The sequence below is a fragment of the Ursus maritimus genome, unplaced genomic scaffold (genome assembly GCF_017311325.1).
Source record: "Ursus maritimus isolate PB19 unplaced genomic scaffold, ASM1731132v1 scaffold_1, whole genome shotgun sequence".
In the NCBI taxonomy this organism is placed as follows: Eukaryota; Metazoa; Chordata; class Mammalia; order Carnivora; family Ursidae; genus Ursus; species Ursus maritimus.
In genome coordinates, this window is record NW_024423343.1 from 70324344 (window position 1) to 70350360 (window position 26017).

At 36.8% G+C, this 26017-nt stretch overlaps 1 protein-coding gene across 1 annotated transcript in view; it reads right to left on the reverse strand.

Moving 5' to 3' along the window:
* Positions 1 to 26017, reverse strand: part of PKP4 (plakophilin 4) — a 235408-nt gene that overhangs the window by 75287 nt on the left and 134104 nt on the right. The window contains exon 4 of the mRNA XM_040644689.1: positions 3013 to 3047. Within this exon, the coding sequence (XP_040500623.1) occupies positions 3013 to 3047 (35 nt within the window). The remainder of the gene's footprint in view (positions 1 to 3012; positions 3048 to 26017) is intronic.

A 26017-nucleotide genomic window follows, 5' to 3' on the forward strand; every position in this document is an offset into this window, starting at 1 on the left:
GGACACACACAAGTAACATTAATATAGTTAAAATACGTGGAGTAAATAGCAGTTGTGATTGCAGTGGTAGAAGATTAATACAGTCCTCTTCCCCCAAAAGAAAAAAAGGGTAAGTAAATGTAACATCTGCCAGGTTTGAACAAGGGTTTGGGTTAAGAGTATATCCTGACAAAGTAAGGGATGAAACACAGTTATTAGGTGTGATTTACAAATGTAGCTGTGCTGAAGACGAAGAATTACCGGAGTTGTATTTCCCTGACACTAAGGTATTGGGGGAGCTACTTGGACAATACACATATAAATAATATTTTATCTTTGTTTAACTCATTAGTAAGTCATGAAGGTGGTGGTCAAATGACTGAAGCCAAGTAAAAGTACCAGAGGGGAGGGGAGATAGAAAGGCCATCAAGAGTCCAGATATTTCATTCTCTATTACGAGTCCTTCCTGATCTAAGTTCATTCTCTCTGTATGTAAATCAACACCATTATACCCTGTGCCTGGCTGGCTTTAGGTATGAGAAACCACCACTTGCCTGTTCCAGCTCAGTTCAGCCAGGGCAGACTGGGGTGTATCAGGAGGAGAGCCGCGCAGAGAAGCCAGATGTTCTCCAGCTCTGCTCTAGGCAGCATTTCTGGCTTGGCTTTATCTCCTTCCTAGTTCCAGCTAACGCTGAAAATCTCCCCCTGCCCCACCTCCCATCAGTGCTCCCGTTTAAAAACAAAACTACCTAACTCACTGCCCCTTCAGTCCTAGAAATGGTAGTAGCTGTGGGTATGATCACCCTCTTGGGTGTTTCGACATGCTGTTTAATCCTCCCAAACCTTGTGATCCACACCTGAACCATAACCTCCCAAATCAAATCCCTCATATGGAACTAACTGGCATGGGCTGGGTTTTCCCCACCTGACTGATACAGCTATCAGCACTGGGCTGCAAAGAGTTCTCACCTACCAAATACTACCACTCAACAGAAATATTTTGTGGGTAAAAGAAATATAAATGATGATGTCAAATGAGGAAGGACAAGAGGATCAACGTTACATACCTAAAGGGAGGGAGAAATAATACAGTCTTTTCAGGAAAGCAACTTGGTCACACATAACAAGAGCCTTAAAAATGTTCATATACTCTAAATAATATTTTATTTCTTTAAAGTCTAGCCTAAGGTAAATCAAAGGTACAGATATAATTTTATATACAGGGATGTTTATCACAATGTTATTTACAATAGTAAAAAATGAGAAACAACCTGAATGTCCAGAAATAGGAAATATCAGTAAATATGGCATATACCTGTAGTTTTCCTTTATAGCTCCCCCCCACACCCCCACCAAATTTCGAGTGTATAGAGTTACATACCTCCACTAGACTTGAAGCACTTAAGAGGACAAGGATATCTGTTTTAAACGTTGACAACTATGTGCTAGACAACCATTTAAAGCTCTCAAGAAATATTTCTGGAATAAATTAATGATGCACTATTAAAGCTAAACTTACAGAAGAATTTTATATTAAGTGGTAAATTTTTGCTACAACCAAGTACCAAATGCACTACTGTGTCCTTTGCATTTTTCTTTAAATTTTTCAAATCACTTTTTAATAGTTCATAGTTCCGATATTTCTCCTGAGGAATGTTTTGATCAGGTGACTTTTTGCTCAGAGGACTTTCAGTGGTTCCCCATGACGTGCAGGAGAGTTCAATTTCGAGTTGTATTTACAGATGTCTATAATTTGAGCAAATGTGGCCATCTAGACTTTGCACATTTTACCATCTCCTAAACCAGTTTTAGATGTTTGGATGTGACTTTCTGTCTCTTCTGCTGCCCAGTGACAAAGCACTCTCCAGAGCCTGGCTACCCTTCAAGCTCTAGGCTCCAGGCCCATCTTCTCTGCAAAGCTACCTCAGAAGTAGGTTGTCCATTTACAGCAATGTTTCCCACATGATATATTTCTGGCATTTAACCCCATATTATTTCATGGCATGATTTTCCTTATATTACACTACTGCTAGTGAGTCTTATTGCTAAGTAGCTTTTCATATGTCTTTGGTTTGAATAAACACTACAATTCTTGGGAACAGCTTCTTTATACAACAGCAGATTGCCTTGCAGGCACTACGAATAACACCAGAATCCTGGTAGCAGGTCCTGGTAAACTCAGATGCCAGGCATTTGGTGACTTTTGAGTTTTAATCAAGTTCAAAACTCGTTTAAAAATTGTCAAAGTATTTAGAAATCAAGGCCCATTTTGCCATTTATATGTTGATGATCATTCTTTACATTATAGGCAGCACAGGAAGTGCAGAACATCCGCAAGTTGTGCCCCCGCTGTGTGACCAGCCACATGTACAGTACTGGGTCCACGGTGGAGGTGCTCAACAAACATTCAATGAATGAACACTGAGTGTGAAGACATCAAATATTTGTGAAAGTGGCAGACACTCTCTTTAATGTAATTCACCCTTTGTATAAAATGAATTTGGGGTAAAAAGATAGGAGATTACATTAGAAGCTTCTGGACTATATTAGAAGCTACCATATATTTTACATCTGGATACATAAAGAATATGAACGTTTAAGACAACTCTTCTCTTGAGTGTGGGAAACATTATGAAAGGAAAGACCTTGATTTATATAAATGATTAGCCAACTTTCCCAGATGATGCAGTAACTTTTGAGGGCATTGCTGTACTGTCTTATGACAGAAAAGAAAATATTTAGATAATATATGTTGATATTGAAAAGTGTCCAGTGATTATAAAATTGGTATGTTGATGTCCAATGCTTTAACTTTCTTTATAGCTGACGTATACAAACCTACTCCACAATGTTCAAAAAATCAAGTAACTTAAAAACTACTTCAAAGCAAAGCAGCTCAACATTGTCACTAGTAAAGGCTTTGCTTGGCTTATTTCACCAAGAGGCAGTAAATTGAGAAAGCAGGCTATGAAACCATTCTTGTTGCGTGTAAAAGACATAAGGAAGATTTTTTTATATGATAAAAACTCATACCTGTTGATCTCCAAGGAAACGACTTCTCAGTTGAGCTAGAGAAAAGGGGAAAAAAAGGAACATTTACTTCATAATAAAATTTAACTGTGGGCCTATTTTGCACATAAACATTTAATTTTCACATTTCATTTCATAAAAGTATAAAAATCTCAAACTTTAAAGCCACTCTTCTAACTAAGTTAATTTTTAGACACTATATAACCTTCCATATCAATTTGGGACAAAACTATATTTCCACCTGAAAATTAAGGCAAATTATAAAGTGACATAAGATTCCCCTTGGATAAGAAAAATAAAATAGCATAGCTATGTATGATATTCATGGTACTTATGATATACCATGTTGCTTTCTGTGATAACTAATATGAAAACTACATATACATTAAAAAAAAATCTACATTATATACAGAGTACTTATGTATGTGTATACTGAATACAACACATTAAAATGGACCCAAAAGACTGTTAAGAACTTCATTCATTTTAGTTATTTTCAAAAGAAGCCGTAGAAACTATAATAGACACAAAAGTTAATGGAGTTAGTTTGAACTGAATGCTACCGTATAAAACTTAAACCATATAATAAACCTTTACATCAAAAATATAAGGTTTGAAAATCCAAGAGAATATTTTAGCTATACATGTCTCTAACCAAGTTTAATAAATTTATATTTTAATAAATTTGTGCTTAAAAACATTATCTGTGCCTCCCTGCCCCCTGCCTCACACTCCCATCCCCCAAACACAGGAGAGCAGGGTGCTAAGAGGACAGTGTGGTAGAACATAAGAACAAGAGAACAAGAGGCTGGATTACCAAGCATTTGCTTAATGAAGTACTTCACATAAAGTATCTCCTTTATATTATTCACAACAACCTTATGAATAGATACATTATCATCTTTATTTTACAGGTAAAGAAACTGGCCAACGTCTTTGTTATTAACCAGAATTGCTGAGATTTAAATGCAGGATGGCCTGATTCCAAAGTCAGGACTTCTCACTACTATATATGGCAGAATGGCTTATGATTCCATTTTTGCATTAAACATGTACACACACACACACACACACACACACACACACACACACACACAATATGCCTAGAAAGAAGTCTGGAAAAATAAAAACCCAAGTGTTAGCAGCAGTTTCTGTGGGGTACAACTAAAAAGTCTTTTTTTAAATTTTCCTTTTCCTTCTTAAACATTTGTACTTTTTGGAATCAGAAAAAAAGCACGTATTGACAGGTTTTTGGAATGTATTAAGTTTAAGGAAAAGATGTGTGTTTGGGCTTAAGGAAACACTGTAAAATAAAGGACCTGGAATATAAGAAGGGAAAAATGCTTTCAGTGCTATAGTTCTAAGATTTCAAGTTCTTGTTAACCTCTGATATTTCCCCAATTCATTAAATGGTTAATGAAACTCTGGATTCAGTAAGAACTGCCCGAACTTCAACTTTGTGTGTGATTTGCCTTTACTTTGTCAGAGGCAAAGTAGTTTACATTCCAGAACCTTGAACTAGCTGCAAGCAGGGGGGCAAGCTCCCAGTGAATAGAGTCAACCAGTTAATGCAAATCTTTAGCACTCTGCTGACTTTCCTTTATCTGATGCACTCCTAACTGATTTCAGAAGGGACTGATGGGACAGGAAAAGATGTAAAGTTGGTCAAATACCAGTAAAGGCACATTTGTTATCTTGCTCTTGAGGGTGGCTTATGACATTCTGTGAGTCCAAAAGTGGTTCCCTTGAATCTGTTTTTATTTCATTCTATTATCTAAATTAGTTTTCTAAACACTGAGGTTATTACCCAACTGTGTTCCTATCAAAATGTTCATCTGGTCTGCCAATATTAAAATATGTGATAAATTAAACAGCCAACCAGAAATGTTTATTTAACATACCTCAAGTTTCCTGGGAATATCATGAAATTTATCTTCTGAGTTTGAAAATTACAAAAACTTTAATGAAATACCTTTAAAAGACTTTTTATTCTCATAATTATAGATCACAGAATACAATTCATGTTAATTGCTCAAACTGGGCAAAGGTTGTGGCTATTTTGCCCATCTTTTTATGTCATACTGCCTCACACATAGCAGATGCTTAATATATGTTGTTGCAACAAACTGTGTAGAATACTGAATTCTTTTTTTTAAACATTTTTTAAAAGATTTTTAAAATTTGTTATTTATTTGAGAGAGAGAGAGAGAGAGAGAGAGAGAGAGAAAGAGCAAGAGCAGGATAGAAGGGCAGAGGGAGAGGGACAAGTAGACTCCCCGCTGAGCAGGGCTGGATCTCAGGATCCTGAGATCAAGACCTGAGCTGAAGGCAGACGCTTAGCTGACTGAGCCACCCAGCCACCTGTAATAGAGTTCTTAATTATTCTGAATGAACAGGTATATATAAAATATCAGTTATTACTTTGCTCAAGCAGGTCAACTTACTCTCCTCCACTCTAGGGAAGAAATTCCAGTAGCCTCAATTAGGTAAACAGCATTTTTATTGCTGAAAAGGCCTTTAGGGTCATCAAAGTACATATGATCTCACTCATATGTGGAATTTAAGAAACAAAACAGAGGATCATTGGGGAAGAGAGGAAAAAAACAAAACAAGACGAAATCAGAGAGGGAGACAAACCACCAAAGACTCTTAATCACAGGAAACAAACAGGGTCGCTAAAGGGGAGAGAGGTGGGGGGATGGGGTAACTGGGTGATGGACATTAAGGAGGGCACGTGATGTAATGAGCACTGGGTATTATAGAAGACTCTAATCACTGACCTCTACCTCTGAAACTCATAATATATTATATGTTAATTATTTGAATTTAAATAAAAAAATACAATAAGCCATTCCCAGATGAAGGTAATGGAAGCCTCAGTTAATATTTTTCTCTACTCTATTTTAGATAAAAGATAAAAATCATTAGGAAAATAAGCTAATATTAGGATTAAAAATAAGCAAAAAGTTCCATGGTATTTTTTGAAGACTGTATATTCAGCCCAATTACTTCACACTAATCTTACAAATTCTGTGTTATAACTGGTCACTGCCATGTTATTCAGAATAGCCTATTTTCCTTTGAAACACGCATTTTAAATGATTCTTAAACTGTTCACTACTCTGGGATTTGGGTATTAGACAATAAACATGTACAATTTTGAAATGCTGTTTTAAGTCACTGAACGTAGCCTGCTTTTATTAGAACAATTAGACGCAGCTCCATATTAGAACAGGCTTATACTCGCCTTCTTTCCTTCCTCTCTCCAACCATCTAATCCTAGAAACACTTCCCCAACTTTTATTGACTGTCTACAGTGTGTCTCTAGGCACTGTGCCCACAATGACTCCATCCCATTCCCTTCTTATCTGAAGATGCCAAGTAGCTTGTGTTCAAGGAGCTTCCGCGGGAATATAAAACACATTTTAAAATACGAGAACTGAATCACCCACGATAACTTTGTTTCAGTGGAAAGATGCATACACAATTTCTAATGACTTAATTATCCACAACCTTCTAGAATGAAATCCATTCATAAGTTTGGGCCTGTCTAGTCACACAGTGAACAATGAAAAACAAGTTCATCAGCAAATTAATACATTAATGTGAACAATATTAATTTTGTTTTAAGGAAGACACCATACCTTCATCACAATGTTACATAAAAATTTGTGGTAAACCACTGTCAAATTCTACATACTTCTGAAATAAAATGTTTTATTTTTTATTTCACAGGCATAAATGCAGGCAAAAATATGTTTGCTAGACATGTAAGGCTATGCAGTGTCTTCAAAACCCTGCTTATTTTGGGATTGTCCCACAAGGCAGAGAACATGCCTGCTCGCACTCCTCTGCAGGGAGGGCGGGCCAGCAACTGAGAGTCTGTAGGAAGCCATGTGAGGGGGTGGCAATGCTATAGCGGGGGGCATCTAGAGCGGACCCAGCAGTGGCAGTGGGCATTGTTCCTGGACACCCTTACTCAGAATCAGGTTCTCTGGACTTCCTAGAGATTCCACCAAGTTGATACCCAAAAACTTTTAGTAAGTTCCTGTGGTGCTTACAGAATAGAGAGGATTCTATTTGCAACCAAAAGCCCTGATTGATGTTATCATAAAACAAAGTATTATGACTGAAAACAAATACAAACAGCCCTTCTGAAAAGAGCCCAAACCTTAGTCTTTAACTCTAGAGCTGTACTTCCAAGTGCATACTGGCTATAACACACTTCGTATTCAACATATCGAAACTCTTTCCCCCCGCACACCAGCTCCCATGTGATCATGACCACCTGGTCACTCAAACTGAAGAACACGGAGTCATTTTATTGTTCTCCACTCACCAGTGTGGCAAGCACCATGAGGGCAGCAAAGTCGGTCTCATTCACAGCTGTACTTCCAGAAACTGAGGCAGTATCTGGCCCACAGAAGTCACTTAAAACATGTACCTTTTGAATTCATCCCTACTACCACACAGTTCAGGCCTTCATCTTCTCAGTCTCTTTTGGCTGGATCATCCTTTCAGACTCTCCTAACTTGTCTTCCTGGCTTTGATTTCTCACCCTTTCAGGCTCTCTTCCATGCTGCCGCTACAGGGATTTTTCAAACGTTTGGATCCAACATCATTCTCGTGATGCTAATGCGTAACAGATCCACCGAGGATACAATTCAAACATCTTAGCATGCCCCAGGCAGCCCTCTGCCACCCTCTTCCTTCCAGTCTGCCCTTTTCCACACAACCCTGCACTCTAGGCACTTCCAATTATTTGCAGCTCCCTCACATACTATGCTGCTTCAAGCTTCCAATGCTATTTTGGGGATAGAATGTGTAGAAAGACAGTCTGGAAACTCCTTCGGAATTACACAAATTCTAGAACGGCAGATGCAGGTACCATGTTACAATATGCATGTTATATATCCATGAAATGGAACACTTTCACTCCGTATCACTTAGGAATAATTTTGAAAAATGGTCTACTTAAGTCTGTCCCCAATTTCCTTCTAATTCTACTGTGTCTGAAGTGGGCTACCCTGCATTCGTGGACACTACAGGTAAGCAGTAGTGGAGAGGGAGTGGAGAGTTTGATGAAGCCACATGGTAATGTTACCATGTCTTTCCCTCTTTCTCTGAGTCTAGATGGGGTTCTTTCTATTAGTAGTAGGTGCAGGCAACTACCATTACTCTCCTACAAGACACACTGAATTGAACAGAACTTGAGTTATTTCTCTGTTGAAAAGAAAACCAGGTGTCAGCCTGGGACTAGAACATAGTAAAACTGTAAAATTTACCTGCTTTGTATTGGAAAAAAAAATCTCTGTATTAACAGAGAAGGGAACCATCAACAAAACAAAACGGCAGCCTACTGAAAGGAAGGAGATATCTGCAAGTGGTATCTATCTGCTAAAGGGTTAATATGCAAAATACAGAGAAAACATATACAACTCAACACAAAAACCTCCCAAATAATCTGGTTAAAAATGGTCAGAGGGGCGCCTTGGTGGCACAGCGGTTAAGCGTCTGCCGTCGGCTCAGGGCGTGATCCCGGCGTTATGGGATCGAGCCCCGCATCAGGCTCTTCCGCAATGAGCCTGTTCCTTCCTCTCCCACTCCCCCTGCTTGTGTTCCCTCTCTCGCTGGCTGTCTCTATCTCTGTCAAATAAATAAATAAAATCTTTAAAAAAATAAAAAAATAAAAAAATAAAAATGGGCAGAGAACCTGACTAGACATTTTTCCAAGGAAGCCATACAGACAGACATGTGAAAAGATGTTCAACGTCACTAGTCATCAGGGAAATGAAAAATAAAACCACAATGAGATATCACCTTCCACCTGCCAGAATGGCTAGAATAAAAAAGAAAAAGAAGATAAGAAATAACAAGTGTTGGTGAAGATGTGGAGAAGTAACCCTCATGCACTGTTGGTGGGAATGTAAATTGGCATAGCCATTGTGAAAAACAGGACGGAAGTTCCTCAAAAAATTAACAGAACATATGACTCAGTAATTCCACTCCTGGATATTTACCCAAAGAAAATGAAAACACTAATTTGAAAACATATATGCACCCCTATATTTATTGCAGCATTATTTACATTAGTGCCATTATGAAAGCAGCACAAATACCCATTGAGAGATGAATGGATAAAGAAAATGTGGTGTATATATACACAAAGTATTACTTAGCCATAAGACAGAAAAAGAGATCTTAACATTTGTGACAACATGGATGGACCTGGAGGGTATTCTGCTAAGTGAAATAAGTCTGAGAATGACAAATACTATATGATTTCACTTATATGTGGAATCTAAAAAAACAAAACAGAAACAAACAAAAAGCAGAAACCGACCCATAAATCTGAAGAACAAACTGATGGTTGCCAGAGGGGAGGGCAGTGGGGGATGGGCAAAATGGGAGAAGAGGAATAGGAAACAAAAATCACTGCATTAAGAAATTTTATACACACACGTACATATATGTGTGTATACAGAACCCTCATTAATAGTTCGAAAATTAAGCATAGTCACCAAACTATGACTGTCTTCTTGAGGGTAAAGGCTGTGGTTTAATTCTGTGTTTATCAACTAGCATTGAGTAGGATGCTAAATAATTGATAGCTGATCTTAACTCTTTGTTATTTTCAAGGCAATTCTTACGTAATTTTAGAAACTATTTCAATCATTCTATAAAGGAGTCAGATTTCCCCCTTCCCCTTAATTTGGATCTTTTTTCTATATCTTACAGAAAAGATGTTTATTGTAAATATAACATGAATCCAATTAATAAATGTTTGCTGATTATCTACTGAGTGCCAGACATTATTAGAGGCTGGGCTGTAACAGTGAAAAGACGCAAAGTCCATGTCTTCCACCAGTGCTTACAACTGTCTTATCAATGCTCATTACAGGACTTGTGTGACACCCCCACTGGATCACATGTCCAAGGCAAGAACGTGTCCAGAGACTTTTGGTAGGCTGTTCTTAAAGCCAGAAACCTGTAAGAGAGGACTCCGATGAGCCCAGCAGGGTTTGATGGAAGAAGCATTCACGTACCTATAACAACCCAAAGTGTGAAACATTTGTCTTAAAACAAAAAAACAAGATCTAGCTCTCCTTCTACTCACCTATCGAGAGGCAGTAAGTTAGTACTGGAACCACTCAGGTAGAAATCTGAATGTGAAGGCTCCAATGGGAGAGGTATGTAGCAGTATGAAATGCACTGCCATATTCTAGAGTTCGCTTCAATTCCCACAGCTTGAAAATTGTGAAGGGCTGGGAATCAGCCAGTTTGGGAGACCACTAAAATAATATTAGACATGTCCAAGCAAAACAAACATCTCTCCCCTTTGTGTTATGACAATGTCTTCAAATTGTTCTTTAAACCATCCCAATTTAGGAGCATTACATGATCTATTTATTTCATTATTACAATATATTCTTTCACAATGTTTTTAAAATGATTCTTAGGTGATCTTCCTTTACTTAACAGAAGTAATTAATAGATGAACACTCATTAATCATGTTTATTAACTATTTTTTACTATTAGTTTTATATTTTGACTTCTGAGTGTAAGTTCTGAGTTCCACACAAAAGTTCTGTATTTCTTCTGCACATCTTAACTCTTCAAGAACTACCACGTTTACCGATGAAATTTCACTAGCTCAAATAAATTTCCAACCGCATTTCTCTTTTTCTATCAACTCATTACTGTCTTATTTCCAATTTGTGATTTGTTTATTTTAAAAATTACCTTTCAAATTTTCCACTTGTTATTGGGTGGGCTTTATTATTCTACTAATTGGAGTTATTCTCTTAGCAAGTGTGTAGGTCTTTTGGATTCCAAATCCATTGTGAAAACTTGTGGTGAGTCTATATTAGTTTGCTATAATTTCCTTTATAATCCATTGCTCTATTTATAAGTCTACTTGTTAACTGATTCCAAGGTCCATTTCTCAGTTAAAAAAGAAAAATGCTTTGTTTGGGTTTTTATTTTTTGGCAATGAATTCATATTGCAATTACTTAGCACTTTGTTATCCTCTAGGCATTACAAATTGCTTTCTAATGAAATGCATCATAATCTTCTTAGATATGGACTCTGGGCTCCAGAGTTCCCAGGTCACTCTGTATTTCCTATTATGCACCTAGGATTTTCTACCCCAGGAATCTGGCAAAATAACTGCTAATGATTGTTAAGTTTTAGTCTCTGCTTGGGAATGTTACAAGATAAATTTAAAACAAACTCCCTTAAATGAGTAAGTATTCTGTTGAATACAAATTTCTGTTATCTTCATTAATTTTAATTAAATCTTTAATTATGATATGGAGATAATATTATAACACAATTTAAAAAAAGATTTATTTGAGAGATAGAGATGAGCACATGAGAGTGCACGAGTGCTGGGGGTGGGGCGGGGGGGGGGAAGAGAGAGAAAGAGAGAGAGAATATCTCAAGCAAACTCCCCACTGAGGGCAGAGCCCACCATAGGTCTCATCTTAGGATCCTGAGAGCATGACCTGAGCCAAAATCAAGAGTTGGCCACTTAACCGACTGAGCCACCCAAATATCATAATATACTTCTAAGTCTTTTTTATTTCTATTTAGTATTGCTTTGACATCCCTTTTAATTAGTACATTTAAAATTTTGCTGTTTCTCTTAATGTATTTACAAAATATTCTACTAGTTTCTTTTGCGTTCTTAGCTAGGTAGCGCTCATTCTGTGCTTTAGCTGTCTTGAGTGCTCTTGAATCCCTGAGAATGCTACTTCTTGAATACAATGTGGAAGTCCCAAGTCTTTTTTTAAAAAAATATTTTATTTATTTGAGAGAAAGATAGAGAGAGAGAGAGAGAGAGAGAGCTCGTGCATGAGCAGGGGGAGGGGCAGAAGGAGAGGCAGACTCTGCTGAGTAAGGAGCCTGATGCAGGAACCTGACATCATGACCTGAGCTGCAGGCAGATGCTCAACCGACATCATTCTCCCACTAGGCTATTTCGGTAAGTCGAAGGTAGGAAGGCCAATATGTAGGACAGATACTGAAGGTGAACCGCTTTGCCTGGCTGAAGCAGAGGTGGGGAGCCAGAAGAAAAGTTATCCCCATCTCCTACATTATTGTCCTTAAGGGGCTCTGAGGACCCTAGTTTGAGAAATCACTAGCCTAAAGATAATAAGGGTATCTCAGCAATAATACTCAGACAGCAATCCTTTTTGGTATCTAACTACTTTTTAAGAGCCTCTTCCAAATTTATTTATTGTACAATCCATCACAAGAAAACAAAAATTCTTCCTCTAAACTTACGATTTTTTCTAGGACCAAGGTTCCTTTCTGTGTTTTAATCATGTTATCAGACTCTGGTCAATTCTCTGTTGGATAGAAACCAATTCCTTCTTCCTATGAGAGGACCACTTGATCTCAGGAGTCAGGAAAAGGGAAACCATGACAACATGCTTGTAATGGTAGTTTATTATTGTTTTTGTGTGTTATGGCTTTGAATTGCCCCTGAAATGGTATATACCTATAATTTGGACTAAGCAAGGCATAACAAGTGAAGACGGGCCAAAGGATCTCTCTTCGTAATTGTTTATATGATCTGAGGGTGATAGTGAGTTTAGGGAAAAGAGAGAGCACTTGATTGAAAAATGGTGTCCCTCATATAGGATGCAGTTGCTCCTGACCTATCGATACCAGGACACGAGCCCTGAGTCACCTTTCTTGAGTGCGGATGGATTTGGGCTGACCCATCCATAATCAACACCCAGTCACCTATATGACCAACAGAAGGTGCAAACAAGATGGCCATAGATGGGCAGGAGTGATATCTCACGGAATGCGGGAAAGATCTAAGGCTTACAGTCTGACGCATACATTTCCTCTAACATTTTACCTGAAAAAAATGTCCATACTCTCAGAATGTGCTTTACAATTTAGTCTTGAAAATATCATGAGTAATAGGGACAGCAAAGTCTTGATTTCCACTGGCTATTAGCAATTTTAAAGTAAAATGTAAAACAAGCCACTGTCATGAACATTTTTGGTCTCATTACTGGCTCTATCCATTCTCACCCTTGTTTTCTTAATTCTTCATTCCACTTTTCCCCATGCTACTCTATCGTATTTTTCGACTCCTATAATGACTGTGTAAAATGAATTCCAAGAAAAGGTAAGATATAAATAAATAATATTCCAACCAGTTTCCTAAAGAGAAAATTATGTATTTAATGCAGAGCGAAATCATTAAAGGCACAGGAAATACTAGTCCTTTTCACAATTCAAGTAACTTTCATAGGGACTGGAGGTAAATGCATTTTAGAAGATGTTAAATATTCTTTGACAAAAGCATTTTGTGTTAGTGCTTTGAATCTATGAATAAAAGATCCAGAAGACCATATGGGAAGAGGAAAATCAAAACGGATGTAGTACTAGTCAAAAATGAAACGAACAGTTCCCTCTGGTATCTCTATAAATTATACAGGCAGTATGATTTCTGTTTAAGCCCAGCCCACACCAGGTGTTCCAACCAGTTAAAATAGAAATCAGAATGGTAGGGTTTTATAACATTTCAGTTGACACTTGAAAGAGTGAAAGTGAGATGAAAATAGTAAAATGGCTAAATACAACACCAGGCTCCCTTTCCTAAGTATTTTGCCATAACTTAGGGTGCTAGTTAGGCAAAGGGTCAGCCTTGAAATAGATGGGCTACTGCAAATTGTTTGCAACCATGGTCTAATAACTGCTATTGTCTCCCTCATTTCTATTCTTCCTAAAACCCTCTAAAGGTTAAAAAAAAAAAAAAAAAGACATGAAAAACATTTTTAAAGATTTAAAATAAAAAAGAAAGAGCACACACAAATACACTTTTTTAAGAAATGTGTAAAACAATTTCAATCTTATATATATTTTTAGATTTTTATTTATTTATTTATTTATTTATTTGAGAGAGAGCGAGTGCAGAGTGAGAGAGAACACAAGCCGGGGGGAGAGGCAGAAGGAGAGGGGAGAAGTGGGCTCCTCGCTGAGCAGGGAGCCCAATGTGGAGTTCATTTTCAGGACCCTGAGATTATGATCTGAGCCGAAGGCAGACGCTTACCTGACTGAACCACCCGGCGTCCCTAAATCTTACATATTTTTTTAAAAGACCTGGCACTGGTAGGGAGCAGGGAAAGGGTTCTGTTTTTCTATTTGCTCTGCATGAGATTGAGCAGAGTGAACATGGGACTAAACTGTAGAGAGTAAAATACACTGGCTGGCATCAAAACCCCTTAAAATTTGTCATTATAAATAGCTTTGTTTATGATGTATACAATTTCATTTTTTTACTTTAGGATTTAAAATGTTTTGAAAAGTCTATGTAAAAATTTACTTAACAGGAATTATCATAAGCCCCAATTTTTTTATTAAACATATACTACACCTTGATTATTTATCCTATTTAGACATTCAAAAGCAAATGATTTATTTACATACAATTCTTTATATTCGTATAAAGACACTATCAAATTTGGCATATGTCTAAAGAATGCTATTCACTTTCTTTCCATTGATTACCCAATGTAAAGATTTTTTAATTTTTATAAACAGTAAAGTTTAATTTCTGAAAAATTTTTTATTTTCATTGTAAGTGTGAAAAGAAAGTACATATTAAGTTTATGCTTTGCTTTTTGAAAAAAATTATGTTTCTCACTGTAACAGCCATTTTCAGAAAAGTTCTTAATTCACGGACAAGCACCACAAATAGCTGTTTTAGTGCTGAAGGAGGAATGAATTCACATGTGAGATAGAGTACAGAGCCAGGATCATCAATAACTGTTCTGGAAAAAAAAATGGACACAAGGATACAGTCGACATCTGGCATAGTGAATGTTACATGTCTATGTAGTAAGACCTGTGGAACTTAGGAAAGTGGTTCTCGAACGTTTAAAATCATCTGAAAGCTCTTGTGGATCCCTAATTTGTCACACATCCCCTATCCTAAGATTGTCTCCTTCTCTTCTCTGTTTATCCCAAACACCCAAGTGTGCAGGGTTTCCAAACTACCAAATGGGGGAATGAAAAAGAAAAAAGCCTATTAGGGCAAATGAAAAGGAATGACAATCATGATAATGGAGGGTCAGGGTCAAGTCTCTTAAAACAGGATTCTGGATACTGAATGGGTGATCTATAAACACTGTTCAGTGGTTGAACAGGTACTTTCCACGGCAAACAGACACGGCAAGTATTTGGGCAAGACTGTGTTAAATTCCTAGCTTTAATGGCTAGCATTTTTCTTTTGAGAGATATGAATAAAAAGAACAACAATGGTTTGCAACATGACAGAAGAAGTGATCAGCTCTTTCTTTCTCCCTTTTACTCCCCCTTCCCGTTCATTGCCATAACGAGCCAACATTATTGATGGAAAAGGCAGCATGAAGTATGTGGAACACTCAATATAGATTCACAATCTATGCAATTTAAAGAGTCTTTATCTGAACTATTAAAGAGAACATCCACCATTCAGATTTTAAGAAACAGAACCATCCTAATTTTATAAAAATGAAACAAATTTTAACCAAAATTTCAGTCAGAAAATAAAGAGCTGAATCACTTAGCATTTAAGAAACTTTGTTATACAATATTTAAAATACACATGTATATAATAAAAAACAGTATAATAAACCCCTTATGTACTCATTACCCAGCTTCAACAAAAAAAGGAACATGTAGTCACATTTATTTCATCTATACCTTCACCTACTATTTTCTCTGCATTACTAGATTTTGAAGCAAGTCTCAGACATCTTACCACTTCAGTAATCAATACTTGAGATGTACCTCTAAATATAGATACTTTAAAAAGACCATATTCACAGTAACAGTATCACACCTAAAATATTAAAAGTAAAATTCCTTTTTAAAAAGATTTTATTTATTCATTTGAGACAGAGAGAGGGAAAAGCAGACTCCCTGCCGAGCAGTGAGCCTGACTGGGGGGTGGATTACAGGACCCTGTGATCATGACTTGAGCTGAAGGCAGACGCTTAACTGACTGGGCCACCCAGGCTCCCCTAAAAGTCAAATTCTTAATATCAACAAATATCTAGTTAGTATTAAAATTCCCTGTTTCGATTTTTAAAACAGTTGGTTTGTTTGAATCTAACCAAATCAAGGCCCACTCGTTATATTTGGTTGCTAGGTCTCTAAACATCTCTCCTAATGCCTTTCATTCTACGTCTCTTAAGCTTAATTTTTTTTTCCCATTTGAAATTATTTCATTTGCCCAACAGACTGGATCTGACTGATGGCATCAGCACACTGTCCTTTAACATGTTCCCTTGGCTTTGTATTTTCTATGACTAGGTGTTTATATTTAGATGACTAGCAGATTTTGGGCGAGAATACGTCAAACAAGTGACATCATGTACTCCCATTGCATCACATCAGGATAATATAATTTCTGACCGCCTCCCATTTTGCAATATTAACGTAAGATAGATCGATGGGTTCAGATGCTGTTGATGATTACTGATCTAGATACATTAATTATTTTGTGATTGCAATGTTTGCCCAATGTTACGTGGTTAACATAATTAGACTTAATTCTAGACTTATGTACTACTTCTGTCAATAATATAATTTCTACCTTTGTATTTATATTCATAGAAATACAACTGTTCTACTCACTATTTTCAAATATGTTTTTACTCGGAACTATTTTGTTAATGCCACCGAAAAAACAGATAGAGATCTGCCCTTTGTGCTTCCTAAGCACCTAGGCTCTTGTATCATGGTTGATAATTTCACTTGAATTTTCTCTGTGGCTCAAATAGCTCCATTATTGATACTGTAACTAAAGGTGGGGGTGGATCAACCTTTAATTGACTTGCTCTAAAGCAGAGATGACACATCACAGGATCCTAGAATAACTGGCTGTTATTTGTTCTTTTTCAATTAAAAAAAAAAAAAGGTAAAAGAAACACATAAACCCTAAAGACATTCTTCCTTGGATTATAAGGGTCTATTAATGCAAACCAAATGTTATATCTAAACTATGTGACAGTGGTTAAAATGTATAATTATTTAATATAAAAATTTTTTAGCTGTGAAAATCAGCAGCCCTCAGGCTTTTTTCCTCTTCAGTTTCAGAGTGTCCCCTCCCCCCATTTAATAGTGGAGTAACATGACAGGAGAATAGAAAAATCCATGCAACAAACAGATTAGACTGATTTGTTATTAAATAGATTGTGAAGCCTCAGGGAGGATAGCCATAACAACAATTCAGTTACTACAAAGTCTGGGAAACTTGTTGGCTGCCTCCTCTCCCTAACCCTGGCAGACATGCCATGCTCAGTTCTAGGGCAAGCTGATTAACTGCTGAAATGCACTAATGGATGGCACTCACTTCTAGGTAGCTAATCACATTTTCTATTTCCTTTTCCATACATCACTGGTTTAGACCTAGATACAGTAGTAAGTAGTTCTTGGAAGGGTTAACGAAACATCTCATTTACTTTCATTAGTCTTTCTGCTCCACGGTCCTTAACCTGCCAAATGGTAATGAGAATGTGAACTTAATATTAACCTGCAAAATGGGAGACGGTCAGAAATTATATTATCCTGATGTGATGCAATGGGAGTACATGATGTCACTTGTTTGACGTATTCTCGCCCAAAATCTGCTAGTCATCTAAATATAAATACCTAGTCATAGGAAATACAAAGCATGTTAAAGGACAGTGTGCTGATGCCATCAGTCAGATCCAGTCTGTTGGGCAAATGAAATAATTTCAAATGGGGAAAAAAATTAAGCTTAAGAGACGTAGAATGAAACTAGGCATTAGGAGAGACGTGTAGAGAGTAAAATGATTAGATTTAGAAATGGTAAACTTTTCCCCTAAAATAATGAACTTCAGAAAGTACATTAGTGGGAATATGCTTTTCAAGACTGTTTACTAGAATCTTCAAATTAATATTTACATGACTTCTTTTAACATGTCTGTGATCCACCAAGAATATAAATGGTAACCACGGCAGTTTCCATAAAGGAGAGACAAAACAGTAGTAGAAATGGGGCTGGTAGCTAGGGATTTTCTAATTGTCTTTGTATGTTGAGCACCATTTTATATAGGCTGTGTCTATTTGGAGTGGTAGAGTGGATGTGAGTGGGATGCTTAAGTCTTCTCAAACCATTTATTTACACGCCAGTGGAAAAACCAACAAATTAACACTATCTTTAGGGGACAATATCATCCCAATAATAAACTCAGGTGTACAGTAATAATTAAAACCAAAGCAAACTAAAACACAAAACATCAAAGAGGGAAACACTGTTGAACAGTAAAGAAGATAATGGGTATGAAATGGGTTAGCATAGGTGCCTGTTATGGAATAGGTGCTCAATGGCTACTGTTTTCTTCCCTACAATATAAAGTATTTTAACCTAAGGATATAAGAATCAAAGATACCCAAGTAAAGCCTCCTGGGATAGAGCTAGGACAATGTAATCTGATCAACATGGGGCTCTTCACAAAATTAAAAATAATAAAATATAAACATATATTTTATGCTGTTACTAAGCATATTTGTCATTTTGTTAGCTATACAAAATGGTCCCTTCTGCTGGACTGGAAATTTCCAGGCTTTTACAACTTTGTATCTCTACAATAGTAAAGGTATACATATTTACTGAGTGACTTTAGAGAAGACATCATAAATATTTGCAAAAAATATATAAGTAAATGCAAAATCATGAAAGGATATCTGGAAATAGAAAGTAATGTTAGTATCATCTGTTCGAGCTCTTACCTTCCCTCAACTGCAAATATGGATAATTAGGTATCTATTATTATATATCATCCAGAGGTTGTATCTTCTATGTACTTGTAATGATACTAAAGGACTTGTATTCTAAAAATAGATTAATATAGTATACTTTTAGTGTTATGATGTACTAAGACCTGTACTATTTTAACATATACATCCCAGGGTTATTTCAATGCAAAAAAACTAACGATAGAATCAAAGACACTAAGCCAAATCACTCGTTAGAAAAGCCGGCAAAGAGGGGAGGCTGGGTGGCTTGGTTGGTTAAGTGTCTAACTTTTGATTTTGGCCCAGGTCATGATCTCAGAGTTGTTGGATTGAGCCCCCCATTGGGCTGCATGCTCAACATGGAGTCTGCTTGTCCCTCTCCCTATACTCCTCTCCCTACTCTCTTGCTCTCAAACAAAGAAAGAAAATCTTTAAAAAAAGGAAGGAAGGAAGGAAGGAAGGAAGGAAGGAAGGAAGGAAGGAAGGAAGGAAGGAAGAGAAAGAAAGAAAGAAAGAAAGAAAGAAAGAAAGAAAGAAAGAAAGAAAGAAAGAAAGAAAGAAAGAAAAGTAGGCAAAGAATATGAATAGAAGAAGAAACTCAAATAGATCATAAGGACATGAAAATACTCAATCTCATTAGTCAATAAGAAAATGCAAAGTAAAATGATGTAACATTAGATTGGTACAATTTAAAGAGCCTGCCTAACCTTAAACGTTGGCAAAAAAGTGGGGGGGGGGGAGAGAAAGAAAAACAAAGAGGAGAGAGAGAGAGAGACAGACAGACAGACACACACACACACAGACAGACAGACACCCTGGAACTTTAACACAGACTGCTTGAGAGGGTACAATTGTTGAGATACTTCAGAAAGCAATTCAGGAAGATCTAGAAAAATTGAAAATGTATATATTTATTATGACCCAAATATTCTACTTAAAATGATGTCTTTTCCATAATCTTATATGTGTAAACCAAGAGAAAGGTTAAAAAATGTTCAGTGTTGCATTATTTATAGTATTGAAAAGTGGAAGGAAAATGTTCTTCAATAAGGAAATGGCCAGTTGATTATTCTATGAAATATATATGTAACAGTAGTTAAAAACATAAACTATATCTACACATATCAACATGGATAGATTCTAAATACTGAGTACAAAAATACTTAGTGCACAATGATACACACACTACACCATATTGTGTAGGTTAAAAAAGAAACACAAAATATTGGCCAAGGATGTATAATGATATAAAAGTACACAAAGTAAACTGGAAGACTATATACTTGTGGTTAGCTATTGGGAAGAGAGGATGGGGGCAGAGGGCTTGAATTGTAAAGAAATTTTAAATAAAAAGCCAATATGATGAATTATCAACAATTTTCAGTTCTGGGATGTGAGTACTTGAGCTTTTGTTATATTATTCTCTGTGCTTCTTAGTACTTCTAACATTTCTTATGATAAAGATTAAAAAAATGCAGATAAAACCTAAAATGACAGTAAATAAAAGATACATGATGAAAGTAATTATTAATTCCTATGAAGCAGTAAAGGTAAATTTTTTTTCAGAAAGCATCTTGAAATATACTATGTGGGGGCGCCTGGGTGGCACAGCGGTTAAGCGTCTGCCTTCGGCTCAGGGCGTGATCCCGGCGATCCGGGATCGAGCCCCACATCAGGCTCTTCAGCTATGAGCCTGCTTCTTCCTCTCCCACTTCCCCTGCTTGTGTTCCCTCTCTCGCTGGCTGTCTCTATCTCTGTCGAATAAATAAATAAAATCTTAAAAAAAAAAAAAAGAAATATACTATGTGGCCTATTTAAATTACTTTATGATTTATCAATATATATACATCGTTAAAAAAGCCTAATGACTAAGAGTGGGGGCTGGTAATATAATTCCTGTATTGACTGAATAATTTATCACTGTTATATATTTTGAGAACAGTAATTATAGAATGTGAACTATGAAAAATTACAGAAAATGAAATCATGTTATTTTAATTAAAATGGTGCTTTAAGAGACAATTAAATAATGGCATGATACATATATTTTAGAAGCATGGGCCCCTGAATTTTAAAAAGTATTTTCCTCTTCATTAATTAGTAAAATTAATATAGTTGGGCTGCCTCCATATTTAACCAAATACATTAAAATAGTCTTAAAATAATCTGAAACTTTGATGCAAACTATAATCTTTTTGTGGTTCCTTCTAACCTTATCACCCTCTTAACATTTTTAAATATTCAGTCTAAGAAATAGGTAATTCATTTTGAAATATTTACTTACTATGATTAAAACATATTGTTGTATAATGTTCTAGGTCCATAAAAGACTATTACTTATGAAAACTACTTGCTTTAAAATCCACATTCTACATGGAAACACTCTTAGGTTAAAATAGGTTAGCTTAATGGAATTTTGGTTCAATTACCTTGGGCTCAGATGCCCTGCAGAAGACCTAGTTTATACAAGTTTAATTCAAATCAGCAGAGATAGTTGCCACTTGGATTTGTATGTCCCAGATGAAACTGGCTTGTGACTGGAATGGCAATGAGAAGCAGTAATTAAAATGCCTTCTGGAAGAACTGTGCTTAAGTAAACTGCTCAAGATAAATGACTTCTGTAGAGCGGCAGGTCAGCCACAGACTCATTTATATATCTTTCAGATGTGGTACTCTTTACTGTGTTTACAATAGGAGTTGCATCAGAAAAATTCAGTGTTACTAAATTTGCTCATAAGAGCATCCATTTAATAAATATTCGCTGCACAGATCCCAAAGAGAGTTTCTGATAATTACATTCAAATATCAAGTAGTTTATTCCTCATTTGGTCTGTATTAGAAACGAAATCGGAGAACTTTTATTTGTTTGACCATTAAGAGAGACACTAGTGACCAAAGACAATACTCAGAAATGGAAATTGGTTGAACTATATTGTGATGAATATTACAAGACTCCCAAATAGCTTTACCTACAGAGCACTAAAGTAACTCAACACAGACAACGAGCTCAGCAGTATATAGGATTTACCATAATGGAAAGCAGGGGAGAAAGGAAAGAAGGCAAGTTCTTGTGAGGGAGTAGGAGGGTGGGTGGAGACGCTCAGGAAAACTTCTATCACTCCCTGTGCCTGCCCTGACCCCCAAACTAAGAATGCCTAAAGTAAACCCCTTTGGGATCTTGCCCTCTTAACACCTGAGACATCACAGTGTTATTCACAATAGTCAAAAAATAGAAACAACCCTCAGGTCTATTAGCTGGCGAATGAATTAACAAAACGTGGTATATCCATACAACTGAATAATTCTTTGGAAACAAAAAGGGATGAAGTACTGATACATGTTTACAACACGGGTGAACCCTGAAAACACCATGCTCAGTGAAAGAAGCCAAGTCACAAAAGGCCGTATATTGTCTGATACCGTATATAGGAAGTGCCCAATGGGCAAATCCACACAGAAAGTAGATGAATAGTTCCCAGGGGCCATGGGGAGGGGAGAATGGGAAGGAGGTGCTAAGAGGTAGAAGGCTTCTTTATAGGGTGATAAAAACTACTCTAAAATGGAACACTGGTAAGGGTTGAACAAACTCTGTGAATACACTAAAAATACTGAATTGTACACTTTAAAACTATGCATTTATGGTATGTGAAATATATCTCAATAAAACTATTATTTAAAAAACTCAGGTTTTGCTGGTGAAAGCTCTGGAGGTCAAAGGGACAGAACTTTATCAAGCATCTTCCTGAAGTGGTACATTAAATAAGCAATAAACTGTCACAGCACAAACATTCGATCTTTTCAAAGACTCTTCATTTTTAAAGAATGTATCATTTGAGGAGGTTTACTTCACAATGACTTAAAAATATTCGCTGAAGAAAAGACTTGAACCATGAAAAAGCCTTTTCTGCTACTGTCAGCCTAAAACATTTTTAGAATTTTTAATAGTATCAATGGAAGCCTGATGGGCACTAGCAGATGACCCTATACAGTGTAAAAAAAATCTGAATGGCCGTGGGGAATCAAATCTTTTCATTAAAAAATAACAGAGTTCTTTTCTTAAGTGGCGATAAGAAGACTATTTGTCAAGATTGTATGACCCTTTTGAAACCATAAAGAATTCTATTTTAGAAGGGCTTTTAAAACTAACTGAAAGGGAGAGATAATCTTGGGAAGAGTGTGAAGTTATTTAATTTCAATATTGCCACCCATTTCCCCCTCATTCAGTTGATATGGACAGGATTTTTCTCAGTCTAGAGTAATTTCCTAACATCGGTAGTAGCCAGTTAAAGGACAGACAACGTGAAGGGACCTACTGTTTCCAAATAGGGTCATCAAAGTTTAAGACAATGTACAACAATCAAAACAAAAACTTAAAACTGTACTTTGATTCCAAAAGTTGCCATTAATGCTTCTTATAATTATTAAAAGGTCCATTTTTTAAGAATCTTTGACTTCAATATAAATGAAAACTTAGTGCTTCATCTTACTAAGTACACAAACTATGATTTACAAAATAAAATTCATGGAACTAATTTACGTGCTCTAAAGAAATAAACTTTTTCTTTCACCGTCTACGACTTGTCGAGAAGTAACTTTGTTTCTGGACAATGAACGGCAAGATTCCAAGTCTGCAATCGGATAGTTTTGAAATTCTGTACAATAAAATCTCAGAAATAGTTTCTTGAAGTCGAAGCTGATCATATTTTCATTTACTGGCTTTTCAATTCCATTCTCTTCTCCTTGCACAGTTTTGTTACCTAACAAGTCGAACCACTCGTGTAATTTCTCTGCTTACATGAAACATGACGCACAGGCCACACCTTGTACACTTGAAGGCTGAATCTGCCTCGGAGTCTTTCCCCTGGCCAAGTCTTCCACCCACGCTGTGCCGCCTGCCACTGGAAGGCTGTAATGATCTCTAACTGCTGCTGAATTAGCAGCCCTAGGTCACAGGTTCAGCCTCAAGCTTTTTGTCCCATTGGGAATTCCTCAGGCATGTGGGAGCCGTTAAAAGTTAGGCCTGGCATGTCAAAGTGGGACTTTAGGAACAAGACACAAGGTTAGCCAGGCGGAATGACCTCAAGCTTAAATTAAAAAAAAATAAATTGAAGAGAATGAAACATAGCAAACACTTAAAAGTGGTTGCCTCTTTTTTGGGGTTAGTGGAAATGTTCTATGTGGTGGTGGTTATACAACCACATGCCAAAAATCTCAAAAATCATGAAACTGTACGTTACAGAGGGTGAATTTTACTATAAGTAAATTACACTTCAATAAGCGTGACTTGAAAATAAAATGGTTGTCTCTGAATGGTAGAATTATGGGTTTTACTCTTTATACTTTTTTGAATTTTATGAGTTGTCTGAAACGAGCATTATTTAACTCCACAGCCAGTAAAAAACCAAAATAAAACCAAACCCAAAACAGAGGAAGAATACTGTTCTGGCAACCCCTGACCCTTTCTTTGCCCTTGGCAGTGGAGGTGGGCAGGGGAAATCCCAGGGTGAGGGAGCTAGGCTCCTCACTGTGGGCTACAGGGACCTTTTACTGTCACCCTATCCAATGAAATCCAACCTAGACTAAGGTCAGAAAGAAACCTCACTGATGATGCTGCAAGGAGAAAAAGAGTAAATTCTGTGCTCATCAAAATTTGGATTTGAAGGCTGTTGGGAGGAAAGAGGTTGAAAGGGCAAATTTCCCTCTGAGTTAACTGTGCCAAGATTCTCTTGAGATGAGCTGTACACACCTCAGCATCCCATGAGGGCCATGTCCCTTAAGGCATGCGCACCAGGTAGCTGCACAGTGACCTGTAACAGGACACCGCACACTCGGTACCCGCTGTTACCCATGACTGTAAAAAGCGTGGCAGACAGAAATAGTCATTGTGGCATGCTGCCTGCTTGGAGGACCTGAAATTAACCCATCCATCTACATATGCTAAATATCATCTTTGAGCCAAACTAGAGTGTCAGAATTGGCCTCCTGGAGAATTACTTCCAGGTAAGGTGCTATTCTATCCATTTATATTCCATTTAGCAGTGTAAGAAAGAAATGAGCCTGATTCCATATAGAGAGAGACTACCACGGATGCTGTTTTGCCACATCATAAAGTGGTCTCTCAGTGGCGACTGATAGAGGAGAAACCACTCAAGTCTTGGCCCCAGGAATGGCAGATTTTCCTGAGCAACCTGGTTTGTTTTTGTCCTACAGACATTTTGAATATCACTCATTTGTGTTTCTCTCGTTAGGATGGGTACTACGTCACTCAGAGCCAAAGTGGCTCCCTACTTTTAGCAAATGCATGGAATGTTAGCAACATACATTTTTATACTATTTATTTATTTAAGATTTAATTTATTTGACAGAGATAGAGACAGCCAGCGAGAGAAGTAACACAAGCAGGGAGTGGGAGAAGAAGAAGCAGGCTCCAATCAGAGAGCCTGATGTGGGGCTCGATCCCAGAATGCTGGGATCACGCCCTGAGCCGAAGGCAGACGCTTAATGACTGAGCCACCCAGGAGCCCCTTTATACTATTTTAACCTTGGTTTCATCTTATTTTTCTAATCATTATCTTCCATTTGCTCTCATTTCCTCACTCCATTTTTGATTTTTGTATTTTTAAAAGATGTTTCAAATATTTTTGGAATGAGGCAAAATATTAAATACATAGATAACTAAGGTACACTCAAGACAAATGAAGAAAGTAGTATCTTCTGTATTAATTGATCCCATAGCCCACTTTATATGAAGTGAATATTAAATATATAAAGAACTATACTGTAGTCAGTATAAATGGAGAAAAGTTATAATTTCCTTATTAAGTATTTCCATAGCCTACCTTCAATGAGGGGAAATATTTAATACATAGGTAACTACAGTGTAGTTGGCACAAAGCAGACAGGCTGTAGCTTCTCTATCAACTAATCTCATAACTCACTTTCAGGCTTTTCAAAGTCACAATGATTATTTTTGGCTTAACATATCATCTTAGGATATAAGCACCATCAATTCCAGATTAAGGATCATTATATGTTGATATTGCTTGGGTTATTAGTGCTTTTTTGTAGTAAATAAAGCAACTGAGAAATCATATCAGAAATGGGGTTTTTAGTAACCTGTTTAGAACCAGATTTCCAAGGAGGTATTAAAATTGAAACTAAGCAATTACTTCACTTAAGATTTTAAAATGATTTGTAACGATTTTTGTTTTTTAAGTTCTCACATACTACAA